Below are 25,498 nucleotides of genomic sequence, written 5' to 3'. Positions count from 1 at the left end.
AGAAAAGAAGAAAGATCTAAAATCAATAATAACTTTCCACCTTTCAAAAGTGGAAAAAGAAGATCAAATTACATCCCAAATCAGAAGAATACAAATAATACTTTAGAGCAGAAATCAGTGAAATTGGAAAAGGGGAAACAATAGATAGAAAACAAAATCAAAAGTTGGTTCTTTGTAAAGATCTATAAAATTGACAGACTTCTAGTCAGGATAATCAATGAAAAAGGAAGACAAAAATTACATCAGAAATGCAAGAAAGGTTGTTACTACTGATCTTACGGACATTGAAAGGATAAAGGAATACTGTGAACTATATATGCCCACAAATCTGATAACCTAGATGAAATGGACCAATTCCTTGAAAGACAAAATATACCAAAATTCATCCAAGGAGAAACAGCTAATATGAATAGTCCTATGTTTGTTATAGAGATTAAATCAATAATTAACAAACTTCCGAAATAGGAAGCACCAGGCGCAGATGGTTTCACTGGTGAATTCTACCAAACATTTAAGGAAGAAATTACACCAGTTATCTACAATCTTTTCCAGAAAATAGAAGCAGAAGGAATACTTCCTAACTCATTCCATGAGGACGGTATTAGACTGATAACAAAACTAAAGACATTACAAGAAAGGAAAACTATAAACCATTATCTCTCATCAACATAGATATAGAAATCCTCAATGAAATATTAGCAAGCTACATCCAACAATACATAAAAGGAATTACATGCCACAACCAAGTGAGATTTTTCCCCAGATATGCAAGGCTTGTTCAACACTCAAAAATCAGTTAATATAATTCATCACATCAACAGGCTAAAGAGGGAACTCTGGTGAAAGAAATCACAATTTAAACAAATAGATATCCCATATTCATGGATAGTAAGACTCAGTATTATTAAGATGTCACTTCTTCCCAACTTGATCATAGATTCAATGCAATCCCAATAAAAATTCCAGAAAGTTATTTTCTTAATATTGGCAAACCAGTTCTAAAGTTTATATGGAAAGTCCAAAGACCCAGATTAGCCAACACACTATTAAAGAACAAGTTTGGAGGAATGACACTACTTGACTTCAAGACTTACAATTAAGCTACAATAATCAAAATAGTGTGGTACTAGCAAAAGAAAAGACACATAGATCAATGGAACAGAATAAGGAGCCCAGAAGTAGATTCATACAAATATAGTCAACTGATCTTTGACAAAAGAGGAAAGGCAATTCAATGAAGAAAAGATAGTCTTAAAAAGGAATAGTACTGAAGCATCTGGACATTCAACTACAAAAAAAAAAAAATCTAGACACTGACCTTACACCCTTCACAAAAATTAACTCAAAATGTGCCATGGACCTACATGTAAAATGAAAAACTATAAAACATCTTGAAGATAATATAGTAGAAATTCTAGGTGACCTTGAGTTTGGCAATGGCTTTTTAGATACAACACCATAAGTGTAATTCATGAAAGAAAAAATTGATGTTTGACTTTATTAAGATTAACTTCTACTCTGCAAAAGACACTGTGAAGAGAATGAAAAGACAAGCCACAGACTGGGAAAAATATCTTTGCAAAACATATATCTGATAAAGGACATGTATCCAAGACATACAAAGAGTTTTTAAAACTCAACAGTAAGAAAATAACCCATTAAAAACTGGGTATAAGGTCTGAAGAGATACCTCACCAAAGTAGATGTACAGATGGCAAATAATCATAGGTAAATATGCTCCACATTATATGTCATTAAGAAATGCAAATAAAAACAAGATACCGCAGTTTGGCCATTTCTTACATAAGTCTTACCACATGATCTAGCAATCATGTTATTACGTATTTACCCAAATGAGTTGAAAACTTATGTCCACTCAAAAGCCTACACACCGGTGTTTACAGCAGCTTTATTCCTAATTGCAAAACTTGCAAACAACCAAGATGTCCTTCAGTAGGTGAATGGATAAACTGTAGTACATGTATAAGTGGGGTGTTATTCAGCAATGAAAGGAAATGAGCTATCCTACCAGGAAGAGACAGGAAGGAACCTTAAATAAATATTGCTAAGTGAAGGATTTCAGTCTTAAAAGCCTGCATACTATATGATTCCAACTATATGACGTTCTGGAAAAGACACTGGGGTGGGGGATAAGGGATGACTAGGCGGCACATTAGGGATGTTGAGGGCAGTGAAACTATCCTCTGTGATACTGTAATGGTGGATACGTGACATTATGCATTTGTCAAAACCCATGGAATATCCCTAATATAAACTATGGACTAGTTAATAATATTGTGTTAATATTGGCTCATTAGTTGTAACAAATGTATCACATTAATGCAGGATGTTAATAATAGGGGAAACAGTGGGGGGGCTTGAGGGAGTATATGGGAACTCTGAACTTTCTGCTCAGTTTTTTGATAGACCTAAAATTGTCTAAAAAAAATAAAGTCAATTTTATTGAAGTATATTTGAAATGGGAAAAAAAGCATCTTAGAGTTAGAATGATAAATTTGGTCACATAATTTAAATTGTTCAAATGATTTCAAAATTTTAGATTGTCTTCTAATTAGTTTCCTTAATTAAAGCTCATTAAACTTTCACAGTTGTCTTTATTTTTTGGCATAGATAACAATGTTTTGCTTCTCTTAGACCATTCCAACGAAAGACAGACTTGAAGGTCTTCTTGCTTTTAAAGAGAAAAGGACCCCTCGTTATAAAGGAGAGTAGAAGAAAGAGAAATCTTTAAAATGCCAGTGTAATAAATATACTTCTGGAAGTATCTTTCAGATTCACGTATGCCTCAGCATCTGGAATCCCAGAGACCAAAGTGAAGAGCGAGTTATCCACATACTGAATTAAGTATCTGGAGTGGACCCCTATGTGTACTTGTTCAAATGTGTATCATCATTTTCATTCAGATTTATAAAGCTAATAGTGTATACTGTCAAAAACGCCAATTCAAAATTAGGTATACATTTTTAAATACCTCCTGCATATGAGGCTTTCTGTTCTTAATTTTTTTAATGTGAATAATTTATATATTGCACACGTTAGGAAAAAATATTGATTGTATGTCTCCTGTACTACAGTATGAAAATAAAATTATTTCTTTGTACCAAAAATGTGAAGTTATACCAAATAAAGTTTCCAAGGGATTGTACACATGCACCCGCACACATACATCTCATACTGAAAAAGGAGCTGATAGAATTCTGAGTGAAAATTATCAAATATAAGTAAAATTCGTGAAAAGAAAACGTGGAAATTTTTCTCTTACCCCATTCTTTTTGTATTGAATAAATCATTGCATGTTGGATTTTAGAAGAAACCACCTTTCCATTGCTGATTCTGTCAGGTGACCTCTTTACGTAGTCAGTCTTAGAATACAGTATGGATGGTGGAGAATTAATCCAGTCAGAGACTGGGACCAAAGGCCTTGTGGAGGCCAACTGGAGGCCTGGAACTGTTGTACCTCTAAGCCCTCCTAGCAAGTGACCTGGCCCCCTGGCCTAACCCAGAAATAAAATGGTGCAGCCAAGGTTGGCCCTTAGAAGTGACTTGGTCCTGGATGAAGGGTGAAGTAGAGCCTGCTTTCTGCTTCCTTCTCCCCAGCTATTTGCAGCTGATTTCAGTAAGGAAAGGAGGTGAACACAGCACCCCTCTCTCCCCGTTCTAACAAACATCATGCCCTTCTACCCCTGGCCAGATAAGCAACTAGAAATGGAGGAGCTCCAGGGGTGTGTGAGTTTATATAGGCTTGCCTGGGGGACAGATAGGAAGTGTGTGGGAAATAGTCAGCTGTAGAATTCAGTGTGCAAAAGGGAGCGGAACAGTACAGCTCCCTGAACGAATTTGGGCTAGCTTTATTTTGTGTTCGTTTGATCAAACCACACTGCCTTTTGAGGCTGCATCCAGGGCTGAGTCCAGCAGTGCTGGAGAAACCCCCCTTTTCCAGGACCCGCGCCTGTTACTTGCCAGCTCCAGGGGTCCCCCACTGTCCCCGAACACTGCAGCTGTGCTTCATTGCAGTGAAGTCAAGTTCGACACGTGGGTGACTGCCTGTTTCATGCATTCCCATGCTCCGCACCACAGCTTCCTTGCTCTTTTAAAGCATATATAGACTTGGAATTTTTTAAATCACCGAAACTTTTGTTTTTTAATTTGAGAAATTGAACTCTCAATCTCAATTCTAAAATCCTTGAAAGAGATAAGCGTGGACTTAACCTCAGCTGATGGGCACCCTGCCAGGGGGCAGGCCTGCTTACTGTGCGCGTCCTTGTACTACAGCAAGCGCTGTGCTCTTTGTCACCTTTGCTGCTGACTCTGTGCAGACTATGATGTTTGCTCAGCTGATCGCCATCATATGAAAGGCGCTTGTTAAAATTTACATTCGGCTCTGTGGTGATTGTATCTGGTGGTGTGTACACTTTGCTGATAAACTTGTACCATTCATTTCCTGCAGGATAATTTGCAAATAAAGTGCTGGTCTTAGTTTTCATGATCCTTCAGACGTTTCAGGACCCCTTGGCTCTGTCCGTGACATGTGCAAATGCCACTTCCATTCTAACTGAGTAGGAAATAATTATGTTCATGGGGGAAAATATTGAGTGTGTTGAGTGACTTGTCTCTCCTAACTTGGATTCGTAGTCTGCTGCTGATTGAACGCCATTTAATTTCCTAACAAGTTCTGATTAAGTCCCTGGAGTGATTAAGTCAATGTATCTGAAAGCAAAGACATCATCCTGTAGTCACGTCAACGTGTCTGCGCAGCTGTCTGTATAGATGTTTGCCTTTCCCTTGCTTTTCTCTTCAGCAGGGCAGTCTTGCTGGAGGGTGGTCCTAACACTCCCCATGGGTTGAAGCCCAGTGGCTGGGTGCTGGGGGGGCGTGCTCGTCCCTGAGGGAGTGCCTGCATTAGCACGTGGGCCAGAAGCTCCTTTGGTTTTCCTCCAGGGCTTGGAGTGTTTTCAAGTCCTTACACTGAAACCACATGATGCAAGCTGGTAACACAGTGGATGTATCCATATGTTCAGATGAATTAAAGGCGACCAAGAGGGAGGATGATTAACCGGACACACTTACAGTTCAGGGGAAAAACGTTTCACATTATCTCAGAGCAGGAAACCTACTAGTCTTGAGGTAATGTAGTGCTGGTTAATTTATAACTTATCTCTGAAAGAAAAAGAGGTCTCCAAGTGACAGAGATTCTGAGTCAAGAGAGGACTTGTAGTCACGGCCAAAAGAAGACTCAGATTTCCTGTGATTCATTTTCTGTGATTTAAAGGGTCATTTCAACTTTGTGTTGTTTTCAATAAAAAATAGACATGGTTTTCCTGTCTTTTTTTTCCCCCCTCTGGCTGTCGAGAAATTTGGTGTGTCACACAGTGTTACTTTTCTGACGATACTTACAATAGCACTCTGGACATGGACTGGAGAAGTGGGGTGTCATTTCGTGTAAACCACACTTACAGAAAATGCTTAATTTTCATGTGGACTCATAGCTGGCTACCCACTGACCCTTTTCCTCACTTAACCCTAACTCCCTCTTCTGGTTAAGTGAGGCCCTACATTTGCTCTGATTTGGGGTCCAAAAATCCTGGCAGGCAGGCAGACTTCTTAAATGGTTAATCCTGCCGTTATTATTTGTCTACTTACCTAGTTAAATAGTGTATGTCAGCATTTATTGGGCTTTATCAAAAGACAGTCAAAATTTTCTTATATTTAAAAAGAATGTGTACGTGTGTCACAAAAGAAAAAACAGAGCATTTTAAAGTTACTTGGTAATATGTTGGTAAAATGAGAGCCACTCTTCTGCAGAGATGAGATGCTACAGATTGTGGTTGGGGGTATTTTGGCAGATAGGGGGATCAAACACCCTGCTCAAAATATTTGTGGGTCTCAAGCCCTAAAAACTCACTGTTTCAAATGCCTTTTCTTTGGGAACCTCCCAAAATTCAGTTACCCCTCAGAGGGATAGGCACAATTTGGTGTGCCATAGTTCTCAAACCAATCCTCAGGGCAGTGTGAGCCAGCTGGGCACCTGACAGAATAAAGGACAGACCCCAAGGACAGACCAAGACATGCACCTCTCGAGTGGTCAGGGCCAGCCCTCGTGACAGTCGTCCGCACACCAGCTTAAAGGAGGCAAGATAGGAATATAGCCCTTCCTCAGTGAGCTGACAATTCCCTGGGACCAGCAAAGTGAGCTCATAGCCACCAGCATGTCAGTCCCATCTTGAAAGTGTAGGAAACACAGTATTATGTGTTTTGATCAAGGGGACATTTTGACAATATCATTGAAGATACTAATGTGAATACGATGAGAGAATTAGGACCGGGTATTGTTATGATAATAATGACTACCATTTATGAAGCCCTAAATACTTCCAGGTGTTTCCATGTGCTATTGTATTTACTCTTCATAGCATCCAGGAAAGAAGAGGCACTGGTTATTCCTGGGACCTAGAGCAGGAGGCTGGAGCATAACCTGATTACAGGTGGGTGGTGGGGTCAGGAATTGAACCTGGAGCTGTTGACCTGTCATTACTCTTAAGCCTGAAAACAGCTGAACAACACAGCCAAAGGCTACCGATACATGTGTATGTCAACCTTTGCCCAGATTGGTTCTAGTTTTCTCATGACTTGGCAAGAGATAGTGTGTGTATCGAATGATCTGACGATGGGCAGGCAGTGTGACAGTTACAGCGATGCCTGCTCAGCGTCTCCTTTAAACCGAGCCCTTTGCCTGCATGTTCACATCCAATACTCAAAAGCCTTAGGAAATGGGTTTGTCATTTTCTAGCTTAAGAAGCTGAGGCCAGAGTTGGATTTGTGTCAGGCATTCTGAATTCAGAGCCCCGACGTTCATCACGACACCTGGAGAATACAGAGCCCATCTTGGCAGCTGTGAGCAGTGAGTCTGAGGACTCGTGTTTGATAGGGATACCCATCAGAAAAGAAGCATGTGTGGGTGAAGAGCACCCCATGCTTCTTTTGGGGAAGCATAATGTGCATCTTGCTCTATTCTGCACTGGTCAAGCTCACCTAGAGTCTTGTATTCACTTCTCAGTGTCACAGTTTCAGGTGGCTGTAGATTCCCTCTGTGCTTTTCTGGAAAGCACACAGGAGTTCTTTTTTTTTTTCGTTGTATTTTTTGGCTGCATTGGGTCTTCATCGCGGCACACGGGATCTTTGTTGAAGCACTTGAAGCACGCAGGATCCTTTTTCGTTACAATGCGAGGTCAGCTGGGGGTCTGTTTGGGTTTCTCTCTAGTTGCAGCGCTCGGACTTCTCTCTAGTCACACAGGCATTCTTTGCCCAAGTTTCAACTCTTCTGAAACCAGTGATGAGACCAGGTAAAGCATCTGCTCCCTCTGAACCTGTTTCTTCATCTGTGAAGGAATCGTAGTCATTTGTGATAACTGCAAAGACAGACTGGATGTGTCCAGGCAAAAGGGCTTTGGAATCAGTAAGGTTGCCTTCTACAGAAGTGGTGGTGATATTTTACTTGTTTCATGTTTCAGAAGAGAACTGTTGGGACAGGGAGGTGGGTCTCACAACCACGTCCAGTTCGGGGCCGTGTTCAGGAACCTGGGCGTTCACTCAGGAGACAAGAGGTCAGGGGAAACCTGGTGGCTGGCTTTTTTAGAACCACAGTGTGAAACTGGAAACTTCGAGGCTGCCAGGGGCCAGAGGAAGGCACACAGGCCCCCCACTCCCAAAACCCCTCTTCCGCTCTGCTCTGCGTCTGTCCACAAACAGAGATGAGGGCTCTGGTCAGTAGGGGAAGCTGCTTCCACTCTCCCAGGCCCAGGAGCAGCTCCCTGACACTGAGGTTGAAGCAGAAAGTGGGCAAGGGGGTGGGACAGAGGACAGTTCCTCTAACTCATCTCTGTCCCTGAAGTGATCCAGATGGCACCCCTTCAGCTCCCACACGGGCTGAATAGGTGGGAAATACATGGCTGCAGAGGCAGCTCACTTGTTGGGCTGGGTCATAAAGAAGCACAGAAAGCAGTAATCTGCCTAAGTGGGGCTGTGGTTAATAACAACTCCGGTCCTTGGGATAATCCATAGTTTAAGCAGTAGTTCTTTTAATATTTTAAGAAAAATTACCCTTAGGCCTGAATGCCATGTTTATAGTACCAATTCTGAGGGCTGGGAAGGAAGGATTGCCCATTTTCTCATCACCCTGTTGGCTTTCACATGGCTGCCTGGTGGCCGCCCTGTCACAGAGGAGATGCTGGAGGATGCAGTCCCTGCGGCGGGTGAGCCGTGACCAGGCCAGGAACAAGGTGGGCTGCCTGCACCATCCGCCCACCACATCTCACTGCCAAGTTTTGGTCCTAATACATTTCCAAAGACTGCCTGTCAGATGTTCTCCAAACAGTCTCTTGTGAACCCATTTCACAGAGCGGGGCCTGAACTCTTCTGAGAGAAAGAGTAAAATCACCGCGGCGCCGAGTGACAGCTCAGGAGGGAACTGTGTTCTTTTAGTTGTGATGTTCACAGGCCAAGGTTTCAGAGGAATTGGAAGATGGGCAAATGTGCTTCTTGACCTTTCTGAAAATAGTCTGAGTCACTTTCACTTTCAGCCTCCGAAGCGTGTTAAATGAATCCTTTGTGCAGTTTACAGAAAGTGAAGAGCGGTTTGGCAACCGAGAAAAGTTCCAACTCCTCACAGCCTCTCCTACATTGAGTAACATTTCTTTTGAGTCGTCTATTAACACTGTTCTGAAACAGACTTTTTACGAAGCCTAGAACTTGCTCAAGAGTGGCCCTAATTTGAGTGCTTTAAAAATACAAGAAATGTGTGATGTGCCACAAAACACAGGAAATGACAGCCCACATCTGACTTGGTGGAAAGAAATTGTAATTATTGAAAAGGTGTGATTGGTATATTTATTCGTATTACCTGTCAGTGACTCTATGAGATGCTTGCAGAACACAAACAGAGGTTTGCACATAACATGAAAGGTACTTTCTTTTGCTCTGGTCTTTGTGGGAATGTGTATGTGGCTTGTGATTGTCCAACCACTCTTCTAAAAAGACTGACCATCCGCAGGCCTGGTACTCCTGAGTTCAGGTAGAGTGCGTGAGCTCTCATTCGCTATGTGCGTATTAAAAAAAAAAAAAGTTCACCTGTGTAGATCTGAAAATGTATGTTGACTTTCCTGAAAAACTCGACAGACCTGACATTTTTAATCTACCCCAGGATAAGCTAGTCTTAGAAAGTGAATGTGAGGAGGAGTGTGGTGGTTAAGAGAACCAGGGAAAGGAGTCAGCCAAGTCCTGGCCTGGACCAGTCCTACCTGGCCGTGACCGTCGGCGGATGCAGAATGGAGGGAGGCCACATCTATAAGAAAAAAAAGACCTCATCTTGTCTATTCATTAACCTGAGGGCAGGGATTCTCAAAGCTGCTGGCACCTGGAAAAAGTACCCTCAAGATATATTTTGGGACTCCATTCCATAACTTCTGAATTGATTCTGTGTTTGGAGCCCTAAAATTGCTATTGAGATAAAAGCCACCTTGGTAAATTTTTTTTTTTTGAGATATAATTCACATACAATAAAAGTCACCCTTTCTAGTGTACAAGTCAGTGGTTTTAGCATATTCACAGAGTTGTACAACCATGACCACTATCTAATTGTAGATATTTTCATCACGCCAAAAAGAAGCCCTGTACCCATTACCAGTCAACCCTGATTGCCCCTCCCCCCAGCCCCTAGCAATCACTAATCTACTTTCTGTCTCTGGATTTGCCTACTTTAAATATTTCATATAAATAGAATTATACAATATATAGCCTTTTATGTCTTGCTTTTTTCACTCAGCATAATATTTTCAAAGCAGATCCATGGTGTAACATGTATCAGTACTTCATTTCTCCTTATGGCTGAAAATATTCCACTCTATGTATATACCACATTTTTTTTATCCATTCATCAATTGATGAACATTTGGGTTGCTTCCACTTTGGGGCTATTATAAATAATGCTGTTATGAGCCTATCTGTACAACTATTTGTAGGGATATATGTTATCATTTCTCTTGGGTATATACCTAGAAGTGGAATTACAAGGGCATAAAACAACTTTATGTTTAACTTTTTTTTTTTTTTTTTTATGTTTAACTTTTTGAGGAACTACAAAACTGGTTTCCAGAGTGGCTGCACGATTTTACAATCCTACCAGCATATATGAGTGTTCTAATTTCTCTACCTTCCACCAACACTTGTTATCGGCCTTCTTTTTGTTTATAGCCATCCTAGTGGGTGTGAAGTAGTATCTCATTGTGCTTTTGATTTGCATTTCCCTAGGGACTAATGATATTGAACGTCTTTTCATGTGTTTGTTGGCCATTTATATATCTTCTTTAGAGAAATGTCCATTCAAACCCTTTGCCCATATTTAATTGGGTTATGTGTCATTTTATTATTGAGTTGTAAGTGTTCTTTATATATTCTGGATATAAGTCCCTTATTGGATATGTGATTTGTAAGTAAGTCTTTCTTCTGTGGGTTGCCTTTTCACTTTCTTGATGGTGTCCTTTGACCATTTCAAAGTTTTAAATTTTGATGAAGTTTGGTTTATCAATTTTTCCTTTTGTCTGTGCTTGTGGTATCATATCTAAGAAACCATTGCCAATACAAGGTGGTGAAGATCTAAGTTTTTGTCTAAGAGTTTTATAGTTTTAGCTTTTACATTTAGATTTTTGATCCACGTTGGTTAATTTTTGTATACCATGTAAGACCCAACTTCCTTTTTTGTATATTGATATCCAGTTGTCCCAACACTCTTGTTGAAAAGACTGTTCTTTCCTCCATTGTATTATCTTGGTAACCTTGCCAAAAATAAGTTAACCATAATGTAAGGGTTTATTTCTAAACTCTTAATTCTATTTAATTGTCTCTCCTTATGCCATCATCTATTCATTTGATCATGTGGTTGCTGTTTTTTATTCTATTGATATGGTTATTACATTGACTTATTTTCAGATGTTAAACCAACCTTGCATTCCTGGGATAAATTGCTTGGTCATGGTGTATACTCCTTTTTTTTTTTCTTCTTTTTTTATGTTGCTGGATGTGGCTTGCTAGTATTTTGTTCAGGATTTTGGGGTCTATGTTAATAAGGAATATTATTGTGTAGTTTTCTTTTCTTGTGATGTCTTTGACTTTGACTGATTTGGATGTCAGCATAATACTGGCTTCATAGAATGATTTAGAAAGTGTGAAAGTGTTCCCTTCTTCCTCCTCTCTTCCTCCCCCTCCTGTCAGATGTCAATACCTCCCTTGAGGTATTCACATCTGCAACTATTATTGTTGAACTGTGTATTTCTCCCTTCAATTCTGTTAGTTTTTCTTCATTTATTTTGGACTCTGCTGTTATGCGTATATATTTATAATTATTATGTCTTCTTGATGGATTAACACTTTTATCATAATAAGATGTGCTTTTTTATCTATAGTAACTGTTTTTATCTTAAAATCTGGTTTGTCTGATATTAGTGTAGACACTCCAATTTTCTTTTGGTTGTTCTTTGCATGGCATATTTTTCCTATCATTTTGCTTTCAACCTACTTATACCTTTGAATCTAAAGCATGTCTCTTGTAGACAGCACAAAGTTGGATTATGTTATTTTAATTCATTCTGCTCTTTCTGCCTTTTGATGGAGTTTAACCATTTACATTTAATATAATTATTGATAAGGTAGTATTTACATCTGCCATTTTGCTATTTTTCTACATGTCACGTCTCTTTTTTCTCTCTTACTTCTTTGTGTTTAACAGATATTTTCTAGTGTATCATTTTAATTCCCTGGTCATTTCATTTGCTGTATATATCTTTGGACTTGTTTTCTTAATGGTTTTTTGGGGAAGTACAATTACCATCTTAACTTATAAATCTATTTTGGATTGATACCGACTTAATTCCAATAGTACATAAAAACTTTGCTCTAATGTAGCTTTGTACCCTTCCCTCCCTCTGTGCTATTATTATCATATAAATTAAATCTTTATGCATTATAAATCTGTGAGAATAGCTTTATAATGATTAATTTATGCAGTTGTCTTTGAATTCCAATTGGAGGGAAAAAGTTACAGATGAAAAATACATTTCTACTGTCTTTTATGTATGTAATTAACTTTATCAGTACACCTCATTTTTTTCATGTGGATTTGAATTACTCTCTAGTGTCCTTTCATTTCAACCAGAAGGCCTCCCTTTATAATATTTATTTTAAGAAAGTTCTGCTAGTGACAAATTCTTTATGTTTTTGTTTGTCTTGGAATATCTTAATTTTTCCTTCATTTTTGAAGTGTAATTTTGTTAGACATAGGGTTATTGGTTGACAGTCTGTTTTTTTCCAGCACTTTGAATATGTCATGCCACTGCCTTTTGGCCTTTATGGTTTCTGATGAGAAATTAGCTGTTAATCTTATTGAGAACCCCTTGTAAATAACAAGTTCCTTCTCTCCTGCTACTTTCAGGATTCTCCGGCTTTAGCACACATTATAATGTGTTTCAGTGTGGATCTCTTTGAGTTGATCCTGACTGGATTTCATTGAGCTTTTTGGATGTGTGGTTCATGTCTTTTGTCAAATTTGAGAAGTTTTTGGTCATTATCTCTTTAAATATTCTTTCTACTCCTTTCTGTCCTCTCCTTCTGGAACTCCCATTATACATATATTAGTACATTTGATGATATCCCACAGGTCTTTGAGGGTCTGTTCATTTTTCTTTGATCTTTTTCTCTCTACTTTTCAAATTTGATGATTTCTATTGATATGTTTTCAAGCTTACTGATTCCTCTGCTGTGTCAAAACTGCTCTTGAGACTGTGTAGGGAATTTTTTGTTTCAGTTTATATTTTTGACTTTAGAATGGTTCTTTAGTTCCCTTTTTACAATATCTCTTTATTAAGTGTCCTTGTCTGGTGAGACATTGTTCTCATACTTTCGTTCTTTGAACATATTTAAAAGAGCTGATTTAAAATCTTTTCTAGTAAGTTCAGAGTCTTGGCTTTTTCAGGGACAGTTCCTATTTATTGCTTCTTTTCCTTGTATTGGTCACACTTTCTTATTTCTTTGCATGTCATAATATCTTGTTGAATTATGGACATTTAAAATAATATAATGTCCAACTCTGAAAATCAGATCCTTGCATCCCCTTCCCGCATTTATAGTTGCTGTCCATTATTGTTGTTATTTGTTTATTTATAGATTTGCCTGAAATAATAATGTATTCTTTGTTATGTGTGGTCACTGAAATCTCTGCTTGGTTAGTTCAGTGGTCAGCTATTAGCTGGACTGATATTCCTTTAAATTCCTTGAACCGATAAGTCTCCAGCTCTTGCAGAAGGGCTCTGTGTGCATGTTGGGGCATGTCATCAATGCTTTGTCAGGGAATTGGCAACCCTGGTTTAGTCTTCACTTCCTATTTGTTCAGAGCCTCAAGGTCAACCAGAGGTAAGAGTTAGGGCCTTCTTAGGTCTCTCCTGAGTGTACATACAGCCCTGCACATGCATATTGCCTTCTAGATTCCTAGGAATATGTTAGAGCTTTTCATAGCCCCTGTGGACATCTCATTCCCCATTTTCTCCTTTTCAGTGTTTTGGTCAGCTTCTTATTTATGCCAATTGTAATCACTGCCTCAGACAATTTGGATGCTAAACAATTGTCAATGGTTGTTTTCCACAAATACTCTACAGACAAATCTGTTCACAGTGAGGGAGCTCTGAGTCAGGTCAGATAAAGGCAAGACCTTTGATTTGAATGGGGTTTTCCCACTAGTTGATTCTCCAAGGAGCTGCCAGACAGGTCGGATAATGACAAATTCCTAGGAATAGAGCTGTGGGGAGCTCTGTCATGGTGGTAGATTGGTCATGGCTACACTGACTTTGAGGCCGTTGGATTTCAAGCTGTACAAGGAGTTTGGAAAGGAGGCTGGATATACAGCAATTTAAAAACCACAGAGCTTGATGTTCTTATTGAGATTCAGTCATTTTTCTTGAATAAATGCTCCTTAGATTGTTGCAAGCTTTTGGTTGAATTCCAGGGTTCTGTAAAAGTTGATTTTGATCATTATTGCTTACATAGAGGAGCAGATTTTTGGAGATTCTCCTTGCACCATTCCCACTGATGACACTTGCCCAGCTGATTCTAATGCAACCATGTGTACCATGGGATGTTATTGATAAATAAGGTATTCAGAGTAGCTTTCTGACTTCTGGTACATCAGAACTGATGTCTATTGAATAAACTGATGTTTGTTGAATAACAGTAATAATAGAACAATGATAATATATTGATCATTAATTATTAATATTACTAATATATTAATCGTTATTATTAATATAATATTTATTATTATTATTCCACCAGGGAGTTCCCTGGTGGCTTAGTGGGTATGATTCTGAGCTTTCACTGCTGTAGCCTGGGTTCAATCCCTGGTTGGGGAACTGAGATCCCACAAGCTGCACAGTGTAGCCAAAAATATATATACATAGATCATTAATTGTTAATATAAATAATATATTAATAATTATTATTAATATAAAATTTATTATTATTACAGCCCCAAATATTTTCAGTCAAAATGTAAAGTTTATTTTTAGTCAAAAAAGAGTAGGCTTTACTGCTGTGTTGTCTTTTAAATGTGTTCTCTGAGGATGGACCCAGGAAACAGAAATTTGCTGCTCCAGCTGAGGCTGCCCCTGCCTAGTCATAAGGTTGGCTTGGTCTGTGGAGGATTTGTGTTCATTCAACCACCAGTGGCTAAACTGAAAGCCATAGATCAAAGCAAATCAATACATAAATGCAGAATTGAAGGAGTAAAAATCAGAAGTTAATTACTGAGTCCTAGCATTTATAAGCGTTTTATGTTTTAGGAGAAGTATAAACCTTTCTTCCATGCTGTTAAATGCATGTTCCATTGTTGGACATGAAGACCATGATGACAAAACAGTTTATTAATTTGAACTTTCAGAGATCTTGGGCAGGATTTCAAATACAGTAAGAGTTTGCTAGTGATGGAATCCAAGAGTTCTTTTCTTGAAAAGAAAAAAATAAAATGAAAATAATCAAGATTAAATTTGATGATTGACTATTTCTAATATAGGCTAGGGAGCCAGATATATTCTAGTTGGTTCCTAGAATGCATAATTGGCCCTCGGTTAAGTTTCAGAAGAATTTTTCAGTTACGGTGTTGTTGAGAACAACAGGTCATTTCGCAGAGTCCTCACACCGCCACTGGCACTGTTAACTCTCAGAGCTCCTCAAATACATTGGCTAATGTTGTTAACATGGCTAATTACTGGTGTGCTCCACTAGAGTCTGCATTGATGTTACAAAAACTGTTTAGGCTACACAGACTCTTTATTCATGTAGTAATTACAGCTTATTTGTCTTGAGTATTTCGCAAGTGTTCTCTTTGGATAATACTGGCAAGATTAAGTAATAGTTTCTCGCTAACAGTATTTCTCAAGAACATCAGACATGATGGATTGAGATTTGATGTATTACGGGTATGTCTTTGACTCCTGGCATCTTCGACCTTTTACTTTTCTCACATATAAAATAATTTTATGGTGGGGCTATGTCTATTGTTTCTAACACAAATGCCAGGAACTATTTGAGCAAAATATTTGATTTTCATTTTATTGGGTAGTTTTTACAATGACCAAGTGTAACACATCCCAGCCAGCCACAACACTGTGCTAGAAACCAGGGACTTCAAAGAGTCTTCTTTTTAGAACTCTGAAGGAACTGAAGCGCTATTTCTCCATATCATCCGACTTAATTATTGGCAATAAGTGACGGTTGGCAGGAAGCCTGCATCACGTGGTTCCAGTTCTGCTTCAGAAAATGTCAATAAGGGGCACAAACCCTGGCCTGCGTTGTGCAGCCGTGGGCTCGGATCCCCTGACACATGATTCAGAGCCCATTATGCAATGTGATGCTCACTGATTCATGGCCGCTTGCACAAGAAGTTTTTCATTACCCCGAATGCAAGCATCCTGGGAATGATTAACTTTGTGACATAACTCTCATCATACAACTATGGAAGATTCTAACAGAGCTTCAAGATCATGTGCTTCAGAAATAACCAAATATGTTTTGGCTCCTTAATGGGTCCATGATTAACAACTGCTTTAAAGCCACTGAGTAAAACAGAAACCTATTAGGGATTTTTGTTTGGATTGGGGGTTTCATGAGACTGGTTCATGTGTGAATGCTCTTCTACCATATTTTAATTTTAACTTTATGTATTCTAGTTTGCTGTGGAAAAAGTCAGATCTATTTTATAGTGCTGCATCTTGTGAGCTCAATATTGAACATAAGGTCACTTTTATTTTTCTTTATTTTTTATATTGGAGTGTATTTGATTTACAATGGTGTGTTAGTTTCAGGTGTACAGCAAAGTGATTCAGTTATACATATACACATATTTATTCTTTTTCAGATTATTTTCCCATATAGGTTATTACAGAGTACTGAGTAGAGTTCCCTGTGCTATACAGTAGGTCCTTGTTGATTATCTATTTTACATATAGTAGTATGACTATACAGTTGCTTTTATTCAACATTTTTGGGCCACAAAGCTATGCCTCTTCTATCCCCATGCATGATGGAGAGTTACTGTGATGGTTGTTATTGATTTCATATGACTAAAATGGTAAATTAAAATTTTGCATTTTGTTAAAGATTTTTGAATCTTGGTTGAGTACAGTATGACATGCTTGGTGTATTAGGACTCTTTGATGTGAGTGGCAGAAAAATCAACCTAAGTTGCTTAGGCACAAGGGAGCTTCGTGGCTCTCAGCGTGGACAGGACAGGGGAGCCAGGGTCTTAGAGCTGCAGGGACACTCTCCATTTCTCATCAAGTGTCCTCTGGCATGTGGCTTCATCCTCTGGGCCTGACTTCAGCTCCAGGCTGCCAACCTTACCACCAGGGAGGAAGGGGAACCCTCCTTGCTCAGTTCCAACTCAAAATCTCCCAGGAGTGGCCTCTGCTGGGCCTCACAGATCACATGTCCTCTCTATGGCCACAGAAGTGGGCATTATGAGTGGGGGAGGGGGACCTCTCCAACAGAAGGGAGGGCTGCTGTCTGGCCCGAAAAGTCACAGCAGCCACCGAGGGCCAACCTTGACCCAACTGGTCATCCATTCACCATGATGCCCCCAAATCACCTTAAAGCATTTCCTCCTTGTCAATCCACAACTTGCCTTAAAGCATTTTCTCCTTTACGTCTACAACTTATGTTAAACATTCCTACTTGTATGTCCACAAACGCAGGTGTCTTGCTAAGAGCAACCCCAGGTTCTGCCCAGCAGCTGCGCCCAGCTCTAACCCCATACCTCTAGGTCACATCCATTGCTCTCGAGGTCAGGTTTGGCTGCACAGAACCAGGTAGCCTGTGGCCTCCATACTGTTCAGCCCCCTCAGCACACTGTACCCAGTGAGGGAGGGAACCCATTTACAAATGGGGACAAAGCACACTGAGCTCTCTATCCCCACAATATCTATGTCACAGGGGGGATATAACAGGGCTGGCAGGTCTCAGACATCCATTTTCTGACCCCCTTCCCTGACAGTAGATTAAGCCCCTTAGGCAATCTTCCCACCAGGTTCCTGCTGATAGGTTTTTCTCCTGAAGGATGATTGGAGAGAACTTCGTGGGCGTCTTTATCCCTCACTGATTCACTTTTGTCAGTGCTGTTGCAGAGCGTCCTGGAGGTTGTCACAGGCTGGGGATAGACCCCTGGAAACTGCATCTGGCTTTTCATAGATTGAATGCAGGGGAGGCAGTCCATTATCCAATAACTGATAACATGATCCTGGTCAAATGACTACTTTGGGACTTGAACTGGGTGGAATCTAAGGACTTTGCCTCCTAAGCTGTGTGCTTGGGGATTCTGCTCTCTCTAGACCTCAGCCTAACGACATCTGCTTTAGACCAACAGCATATCAAACGCTTGGGAGAGGGTGATGGTTACTAACGAGCTCCAGCGTGTGGCCCTGTCAGCAAGGACCTAAATTAGCCAGGTAGCTAAAGAACACAATCCACTGGCAGGGAAGGGGGTCAGGTGACAAAGGGGGCTCAGTCAGGATAAGACACCCAGGCCTGTGTCAGAACTCTTTTGGTGGCAAGAAACACAAACCCAACTTGAACTAAACTAGACAGGAAAAGAGAATCTGCTGACCAGACAGCTTCTGCGACAACTAGACCTGTAGTCTCAGTCTTTTCTGGTCTCTCCCTCTCCCCTACCAACTGGTTCTCCATGCAGGAGAGGACGTGCCCCTGGTGGTCCCCAGCTTGCATCTTTCCAGCCTTTCTACCAAAGTGGAGGGTGATCTTACCTCCATATTTTGGGAAGATATTTTGGGAAGGACTTGGGCCCTGGGGTGGGGGTGAGGTCCTGTAATTGACAGCCCTCATTAGGACTCCATGCTTGGAGTTGGGGAGACAATGCAGGAGACCCCCACCACACTTGGTTTTAATGACAGCAGACGGCCGTGTGGTGTATCATTGGGCAGGTCCCTGTGACTATGTCTCCAATTATTAATGCATTTTTTTTCTTCACCTCTGCACTTGCACTGTGGTCAAACACCCAGGAAACCACTTGGTTATTACGAGGGTCTACAAATCCATGTTGCCACCAACTGGGTAAATATGCTTGGCACAGATATGCCAATGCTTGCCCAGTGTTTTAAGAGTTGCTGTGTTTAACAAAGTGCTGGTTCATCTTAAGTCACCACTTAATCCACATTTGTTATTTGTCATTTTATTTGTTTTCTAAGAGGATGATAAATGTCCAGTTACTTTCATGTAGGGCTCCTCAAAATATGATGATGTCCACACTCAGAAACACAGGAGCCCTGTTTTTTTATTGCACTTGGAGCAGTTCTACAGTTTTCTGCTGCAAGATGACTAGGCAACACCAGTGGACTTTTTCTAAATAACACGTCCTAACATACACATACTACTATATATATAAAATAGATAACCAACAAGGACCTATTGTATAGCACAGGGAATTATACTCAATATTTTGTAATACTCTATAAGGGAAAAGAATCTGAAAAAGAACAGGTATATATAAATGTATAACTGAATCACTTTGCTGTTCACCTGAAACTAACACAACCTTGTAAGTCAACTATACTTCAATTTAAAAAAGAGAGAGAGAGAGAGACAGAGAGAGAGGAATAAATCACACGTCCTGTTCTGTAAATAAAACTTCTAAAGAAGAGAATGCTTGGTTTTCTTTCTCGTGAACAATGTACACAGTGCCTGCATGTTTGGTGAGACACTTAGAAGGGATGTAAGATTAGCCAGCTTGCAGTGCAGGCACATGTTCTCATGAGAAAAATGAGAAAAGGGAGAAGGAGGTGAAGCAGGAATCCAGCAGCCTCCCCACTGCCCATACACTCTCCTCCAAAGCCCTGATTCCCTTCTCTGCGAAGAGCAGGTGGTACAATAACCTTGTTCTCTTGGCTTCACGGGACGGCAGTGACAGGCAGGTGTCTTAATGCAGACGGGACCCGAGCTGTGTGAAATTCAGACTACAGCCCTACTTTCATGGCCCTTTCTTTCCACTTCAGCTGAGGACCCTGGCCTGTTCTAGTTTTAGCTTCATTGCTAAGGGGACGCATTTGTCCACCAGTCGAGCTTCGGAGAGGCTCCAGTCCACGCGACCTCCCACACTCTGGCTTCATCGAAAGCCAAGAGGGTGGGTAAACATTGACTTAGGAGTCATCCCGGAGCCAGTGCAAAGGTGCAAGAAGCAGGTCCCCGGGCTGCCTGATGCTGCCTACGTGCCCGGAGGCTCTGGAGAGGGCGGTGACAAGCACAGAGCTGCTTCCTGGAACAAGGCGCTGATAAGAGGCAACTTGTTGTGCTTAAGTTTCAGTTGAACTCCACTGCGGGTTAGGAAATCCTATGTCATAACTACTGCACTTAGGATTTTGAGTACTGGTTTCCCCAGGAAGGACTCTGTATTTGGAGAGAGAGAGAGAGAGAGAGAGAGAGAGAGAAAGGGAGTGCATGTGAGCAAGCATGACTTCCTTTCAGTATTTATTTTGGAAAACGTTCAGAGAGGCCAAAAATAATGACCAGCAAGGGGGCTTCCTCGCTGTGCTCTGTGCGGGTCTCGGGGTCTCTGTGCAGACAGACAGCACCCCCAGTGCTGGGCACATGGGCAGTCCTGCTGAGAAACCGCAGGAGCCACTGCATGATGACCACGGGGTCCCCGAACCCATGGGGTGGGCTCGCTGGGATGGGTTTATCATCTTTGTTGTCACGCCTTCCACGCCTGTACTGACCACCTAAATCTACAGCCTTCCTTGGAGATGTCTTCTGGCTTGTAGGAGAAAAATGGCATTTAGATCTAGGTTATTCCAGAGGGTGGAGTGAGCTAAGTCCAGTGGAGGCTAAAAATAGCCAGAGCCCAGCCGGCCTGGTCAAGCCTGTGGGCCTGGGGCCTGCCTGCTGTCACCCTGGCCCTCCCTGGACGCGCCACATGCCAGTACTGTTTCCAGAGCCCGTTACTCATATGTCAGATTCCCACTGTCGTGATGTTATTGCATGCACCAACTGCATTTCCACAGAAAAGCGTGAGTCACTCCCAAGTGGGGCTTCGAGAAAGAACTCAGCTAGAGAGGCAGGGAACGGCTCTCATAAACCGGAAGATTAGGCGGGGAAGGGGCCTTTTATAGCATCGAGCGTTGGCTCTTTTTCCATAGGTTAATTTTTATCTTAACAACCAAGATAAGGTTGGATGGTCTTTTCATAAGAAATCTATTTAAATACAAAGGATTATTTGAACTTCTTTTTAAAAGCCGAGGGCATTTTTTTGTGGTGCTCAATTTATAAATAAAATAGATTGGGGTTGTTTGATGGACATTTACGATGCCGACTGCCAGTGACTCTTGCCAGGGCGCTCTCTCCGCACCACTATGGGGACAAAAAATACCCTTTGTTCTTGTCCGCAGGGACGGCCCTGATCAGCCAGGCATGCCCACCCCAGACCCCATGAGACGGGGCTTACTGCTCGGAACAGATGGTGATTTTTCAAACTGAATGTTATTCTGGTGCACTTACTTAGGAAAAAGATCTAAAAATAGACTTGAATGAGTATAACCTGCAAAAATAAGTTGTCAGCTTCTTTTTACTCCTGCTGGGTTGAAAACAAAGCTGTCAGCAATTTCTGTGCATTGAGGAATCTGTGTGCTTTCTTATTTTAGAGAAAGCTTTTTCAGTAGGACTGCGATTGAGTCCCCTTAAATCTCTCAGTGTCAACAAATTACCATCTGTTGTTCTGGAGACTCTCAAGCTGATGACTGCTGCTCCTCGCTTGAAGCTGGGGGCAGGCGTCTGCCCCTCTGAGAAATGCGGCCTGAGGATGGGGACCAGCGCTGCGCCCCTGGAGGGGCTGGTTGCAGGATCTCGAGGTCAGCCAGAACCCTTGAAGCCTGATGCAGGGAGCAGTCGCCCCCCTCAGTGAAGACACTGGGCTTGGAGATGAGGTGGAGATGAGGTCCCGGCCGGGGAGGCCTGATGCCTGTCGTGACTTAGGGAGAAACGGCCGGAGCACTGGACTTTGAGGGGATAGGCCAAGAGCTCAGCCTCCCTCGCAAAGTACCCAGTGCTGTCTTGCCTGGCGGGCGATGTGCGCCAGGCTTGTAGAGGCTTTCCACGCCCCTGTGCAGTATTGTTGTCTGTGAAATGACTCCCATGCTAACAGGGTGATGTAAAGCCTAGAGAAGTCAGGGGGTGGATGGAGCCCTTGCTCATCCTGGGAGAGACTGGCTTGAGTCTGAGAAATAAAATGAAGCTGGAAACGACACCTCTCCTGGTGGAGAATTGTGCTGGTGGCCCCCAGACTCGGTCTAAGCCCGAGCAAGCGCAGGCTCTTGGGGCTGTGCCTCCCCGCTGAGCGCTCGCCGTGGTCCCCAGGGAGAGGTACCCAGCCGGGGAGCAGGCTCTGCCAGCGCAGGAAGGGAATGGACACCCCCAGGAAGCCCTCTCGGCCTCTGCTCACTGAGCACGCCCTTCCCAATGCCAAGCAGTTTTGTAAACGGTTTCCCCCCAAATCCAGACTACTCACCAATAGGATTTGGGGTTCTGCTGCTTAGAAACTTTCTCCGCTCAGTCTTCACTGTATTTTAACCTGCACGTGCTTTCTCGAAATAAGGGAAACAGCTCCAGTTCTCACCTCACACGTGCCCGACACACAGGTACACACATGGGTGCACAATCCCCCCCGCACACACCACAAACACACACATACCCCCTCATACACAAACACCACACATACACACACCAAACACACACGCACCACAAACACACACTCTACATATACACACACACACACACGCACGCACACACACACTGTGCTGAGGAAAAGAGTGCTTTCTCTTGGGATGGGCATGGTGACGTATCAGAGGAGAAAAAGGAAGATGAGCGTGATTCTCCAGGGGCGGGAGGGCATGGGGAGAGCGAGGCTGGGCAGGCCAGTGTCAGAGGACTGCCGGGGCTCGAAGAACCTCCCACCTGGCTCCATCAGGCTGTCAGAGAGGGTGCAGGGGACGGTCAGGCCAGGATGGTGTTGGAGGCTCCGGGAAACTGCCCAGCCGGCTTCTGTTTGATGAAATGATCTCAATAGCTCATGAATGAATGTAGCCTGTGTGTGCTAAGGGAGGAGGTTAGACTCCCACTAGCACTTTCCCCAAAGGCTGAGCTGGGACGGAAGCCCTCGCTCCTGCCCCACCTCTCCACTGTGCGCACACTTTTTCAAAGGGGGCATCAGTCCATTTGCCAACCAGAGGCTCCAGGTTCCCGAGGGCCCTAAAGGGTGCACTCCCCGGCTTTTAGCAGGGGACTCTAAGAAAGACCATGGTGAACTTGCGTGTGTGTTTCTGACCCTGCATGACAATTCTTACAGCACTTTCTTCTGGCCAAAAGCACATTGGAGAATCAAAAGTTTTGACTATTTCAAAATAATTTGAAAGGGTGCTAGTGACAAGTCTAGGGCCCAAATGCATTGTCTGGAAAGGGAATGAAGTCTTAAAAGGAATAGAAAGGATGAAGTACTTCAAAAATTAAGTGGAACAGATGAATGAAACTTAATGGCCTTTAAACCTTGGAAGAATGACTGTCTTACCCTTGGGCTGCTTCCTAGGGTCCAGAGAGCTCTGCACCCCAGCTCACCCAGCTGTGCCCCCAGCAATGGGATCCCCAAGAGAAAGTATCTGGCAATGAAGCGAGGAGGCATGGGAGGAGGACCTCTCAGAAGAAACCATCTCGCTGAGCCCCCTAAAAAGTCATGTAAGTCTATGGTCACCACCCTGTGTCAGCGAGGATCCAGGGCTGAAGGAGTAGTTGCATAGCAATGATGTTAGATATCTAAAGCCACACATTTAGAAAAGAAGTTCCTGTTCTTTGGCAAAGCAATCGAAGTCCTGGGGATTCGTCCTGAGAAACTAATCAAGGATGTGCGCCCAGAATGTTAACCTCTGAAACAACCCTCAGCAATAAGAAGATGGGACAAATACATTCTAGCACTTGCACTCCCTGTACTGAAGATCGTGTTGTAGAAGTATGTATATAATAGTCAGAGAAAAATGTTTACTGTGTGCTGTTACGTTGAAAAAGCCGGTTACAATTCAGTTGGCACAATATAATCCAGTTTTCATGTAACGATACATATACCTTTTCCAATTTTTTTACAGTTGTATTAGTTTTCTATTGCTGCTGTAACAAATCATCACAAACTTGGTGGCTTCAGACAACACACATTTGTTATGTTACAGTTTGGTGGTTCCAAAGGCTGACATGGGTCTCCCGGAGCTGAGATCATAGTGTCAGTATGGCTATTCTGCCTGGAGGCTCCAGGGGAGGATGGCTTCATTGCCTTTCGAGCTGCTGGCGGCCGCCTGCACTCCTGGGCTCAGATCCTCACCCACCTCTGCAGAGTAGCAACAGCAGGTCAAGTTATTTTCCTGCACCTGTGGTCTCTCCTGTCCTCCTCACCCACAGCTGGGACCTGTGACCAAGTTGGACACACCCAGGCTGTCCAGGAAAATCTCCCTATTTTAAGGTCAGCTGATTAGCATCCTTCATCTTAATTTCCTTCATTTCATCTGCTACCCTTTACCACGTAACCTAATGTATTTACAGGTTCCGTAGATTAGGGCACAGACATCTTCCTGAGATTAGAGCAGGTACCAGGTGAGCCGCTATTCTGCTCACCACAACACGTGTACTTTACTGTAATTAGCCAAGAAGAGCCCAGAAAAGCAGGAGGCTCGGGGCACTTTGTATTAGTTTTCCTCCCAGTTTTAAAGATTCACTTTCATTTCTGTAACCATAAATCATATGGTTCTCAGCTCTAGTTCTAAATGGACATTAATTCGATGTCATCATCATTCATTTCATATCATGGCTTTTCCATTTCTATGTTCTTGATTGGTCAGGCAGTTTTATTTTATTTTTGTTTTCCTAAAAGGTTCTGTATTTCCTGAAACCTGGCGAGGTTGAAACGTGTGTCTATTGGGTTTGACTAGAGTGATGATTTAACTGGGTCTACCTTTCCTGGGCGCACCCATTTCCCTCTCATATCCTCCGGGAGAGTTTCTTCTGCTAGTGGCAGTAAACACTGCTGGTAAGGTGCTGTTAAGAACCCCCCAACAAGCCTTCCGCAGAGGTGTCGTCATAAGCCCCTCAGAGCATTGCACTAGAAAACCAGCACATTGTTGGAGATGCCCCTCTGTCTCCGCCCAGTCAATCCCAAGCTGGGTAGAGGAATTCAAAGTGTGCACCACTTCAGGGTGAGATGAGACGTCCCCTCCTGAGAGCTTCCTGGCCCCCGGTGGGTTTCTGGGGGGCCCACAACTACTCCCACTCCCTTCCTAGCCCGAGGAGGAAAGGGCAGAGGACGCTGAGGGTTTAGCACAGCTGTGACTCTTCCGTGGTCAAAGGGCCCCTTAGAATGCCGTGTTTGGCCCTCCAATCTCCTGCTCATGCCACTTACTGACACACCCTGCCGGGGGGGGCACAAAAGCACAAGACTCCCATGGGACAGCCTCTGGGGACACAAAGCAGGACAGAAAATGGGTCTGGGGTCCAGGTAATCAGAGAACAGGTGCACGTCCAGACCAGGGCATACCTGCCTGGTCCCTCATGGCTCTTCACCTTGGTGGGGTGAGGACACATCACCTCAGGCTGCTGGAGATCATTCCATGAATAAAGTCCCAGCATCTGGCTCGACCTAGCACTTCCGAGATGGGACACTGACCATGACCCCGGGTCATCTTCTCGACCAGAGAAGCTGTGTTTTCTCATTTCTCACTTCATCGATGGAACTCTAGTCCTTCAAGTATGATTTCTCTGTTGGAGGGGGGACAAGTCTGCTCCTATATTCATTTCAAACTCTTACTCACAGAAAGCCCTGCCTCCGAACGGAAGAAATGGCTTTCCTTTGGAG

General features: G+C 42.4%; 2 protein-coding genes and 1 long non-coding RNA gene across 9 annotated transcripts in view; 2 read left to right on the top strand and 1 right to left on the bottom strand.

The window, feature by feature from the left end:
- Nucleotides 1–5,333, top strand: part of AUH (AU RNA binding methylglutaconyl-CoA hydratase) — a 162,532-nt gene extending 157,199 nt beyond the window's left edge. For 6 of the 7 annotated variants that reach the window (XM_082402987.1, XM_082402989.1, XM_082402988.1 and 3 more), the window contains one exon: nt 2,656–5,333. In XM_082402987.1, the coding sequence (XP_082259113.1) occupies nt 2,656–2,733 (78 nt within the window). In that variant the 3' untranslated portion in view covers nt 2,734–5,333. Of the gene's footprint in view, nt 1–2,631 lie in introns of all 7 variants that reach the window. The other variant, XM_082402985.1, reaches the window with a different exon arrangement.
- NUP62CL (nucleoporin 62 C-terminal like) overlaps nt 1–25,498 on the bottom strand; it is an 888,162-nt gene that overhangs the window by 177,889 nt on the left and 684,775 nt on the right. The window lies entirely within an intron of this gene.
- Nucleotides 18,756–23,717, top strand: LOC309633743. The gene is made up of 2 exons (XR_014247703.1): nt 18,756–21,464; nt 23,195–23,717. It is a non-coding gene; the product is annotated as an uncharacterized lncRNA (long non-coding RNA).

Source organism: Balaenoptera borealis (genome assembly GCF_965194805.1).
Source record: "Balaenoptera borealis genome assembly, chromosome: 8".
In the NCBI taxonomy this organism is placed as follows: Eukaryota; Metazoa; Chordata; class Mammalia; order Artiodactyla; family Balaenopteridae; genus Balaenoptera; species Balaenoptera borealis.
Note: the sequence above shows the minus strand (reverse complement) of the source record. Positions and strands in the feature narration are given on the sequence as shown.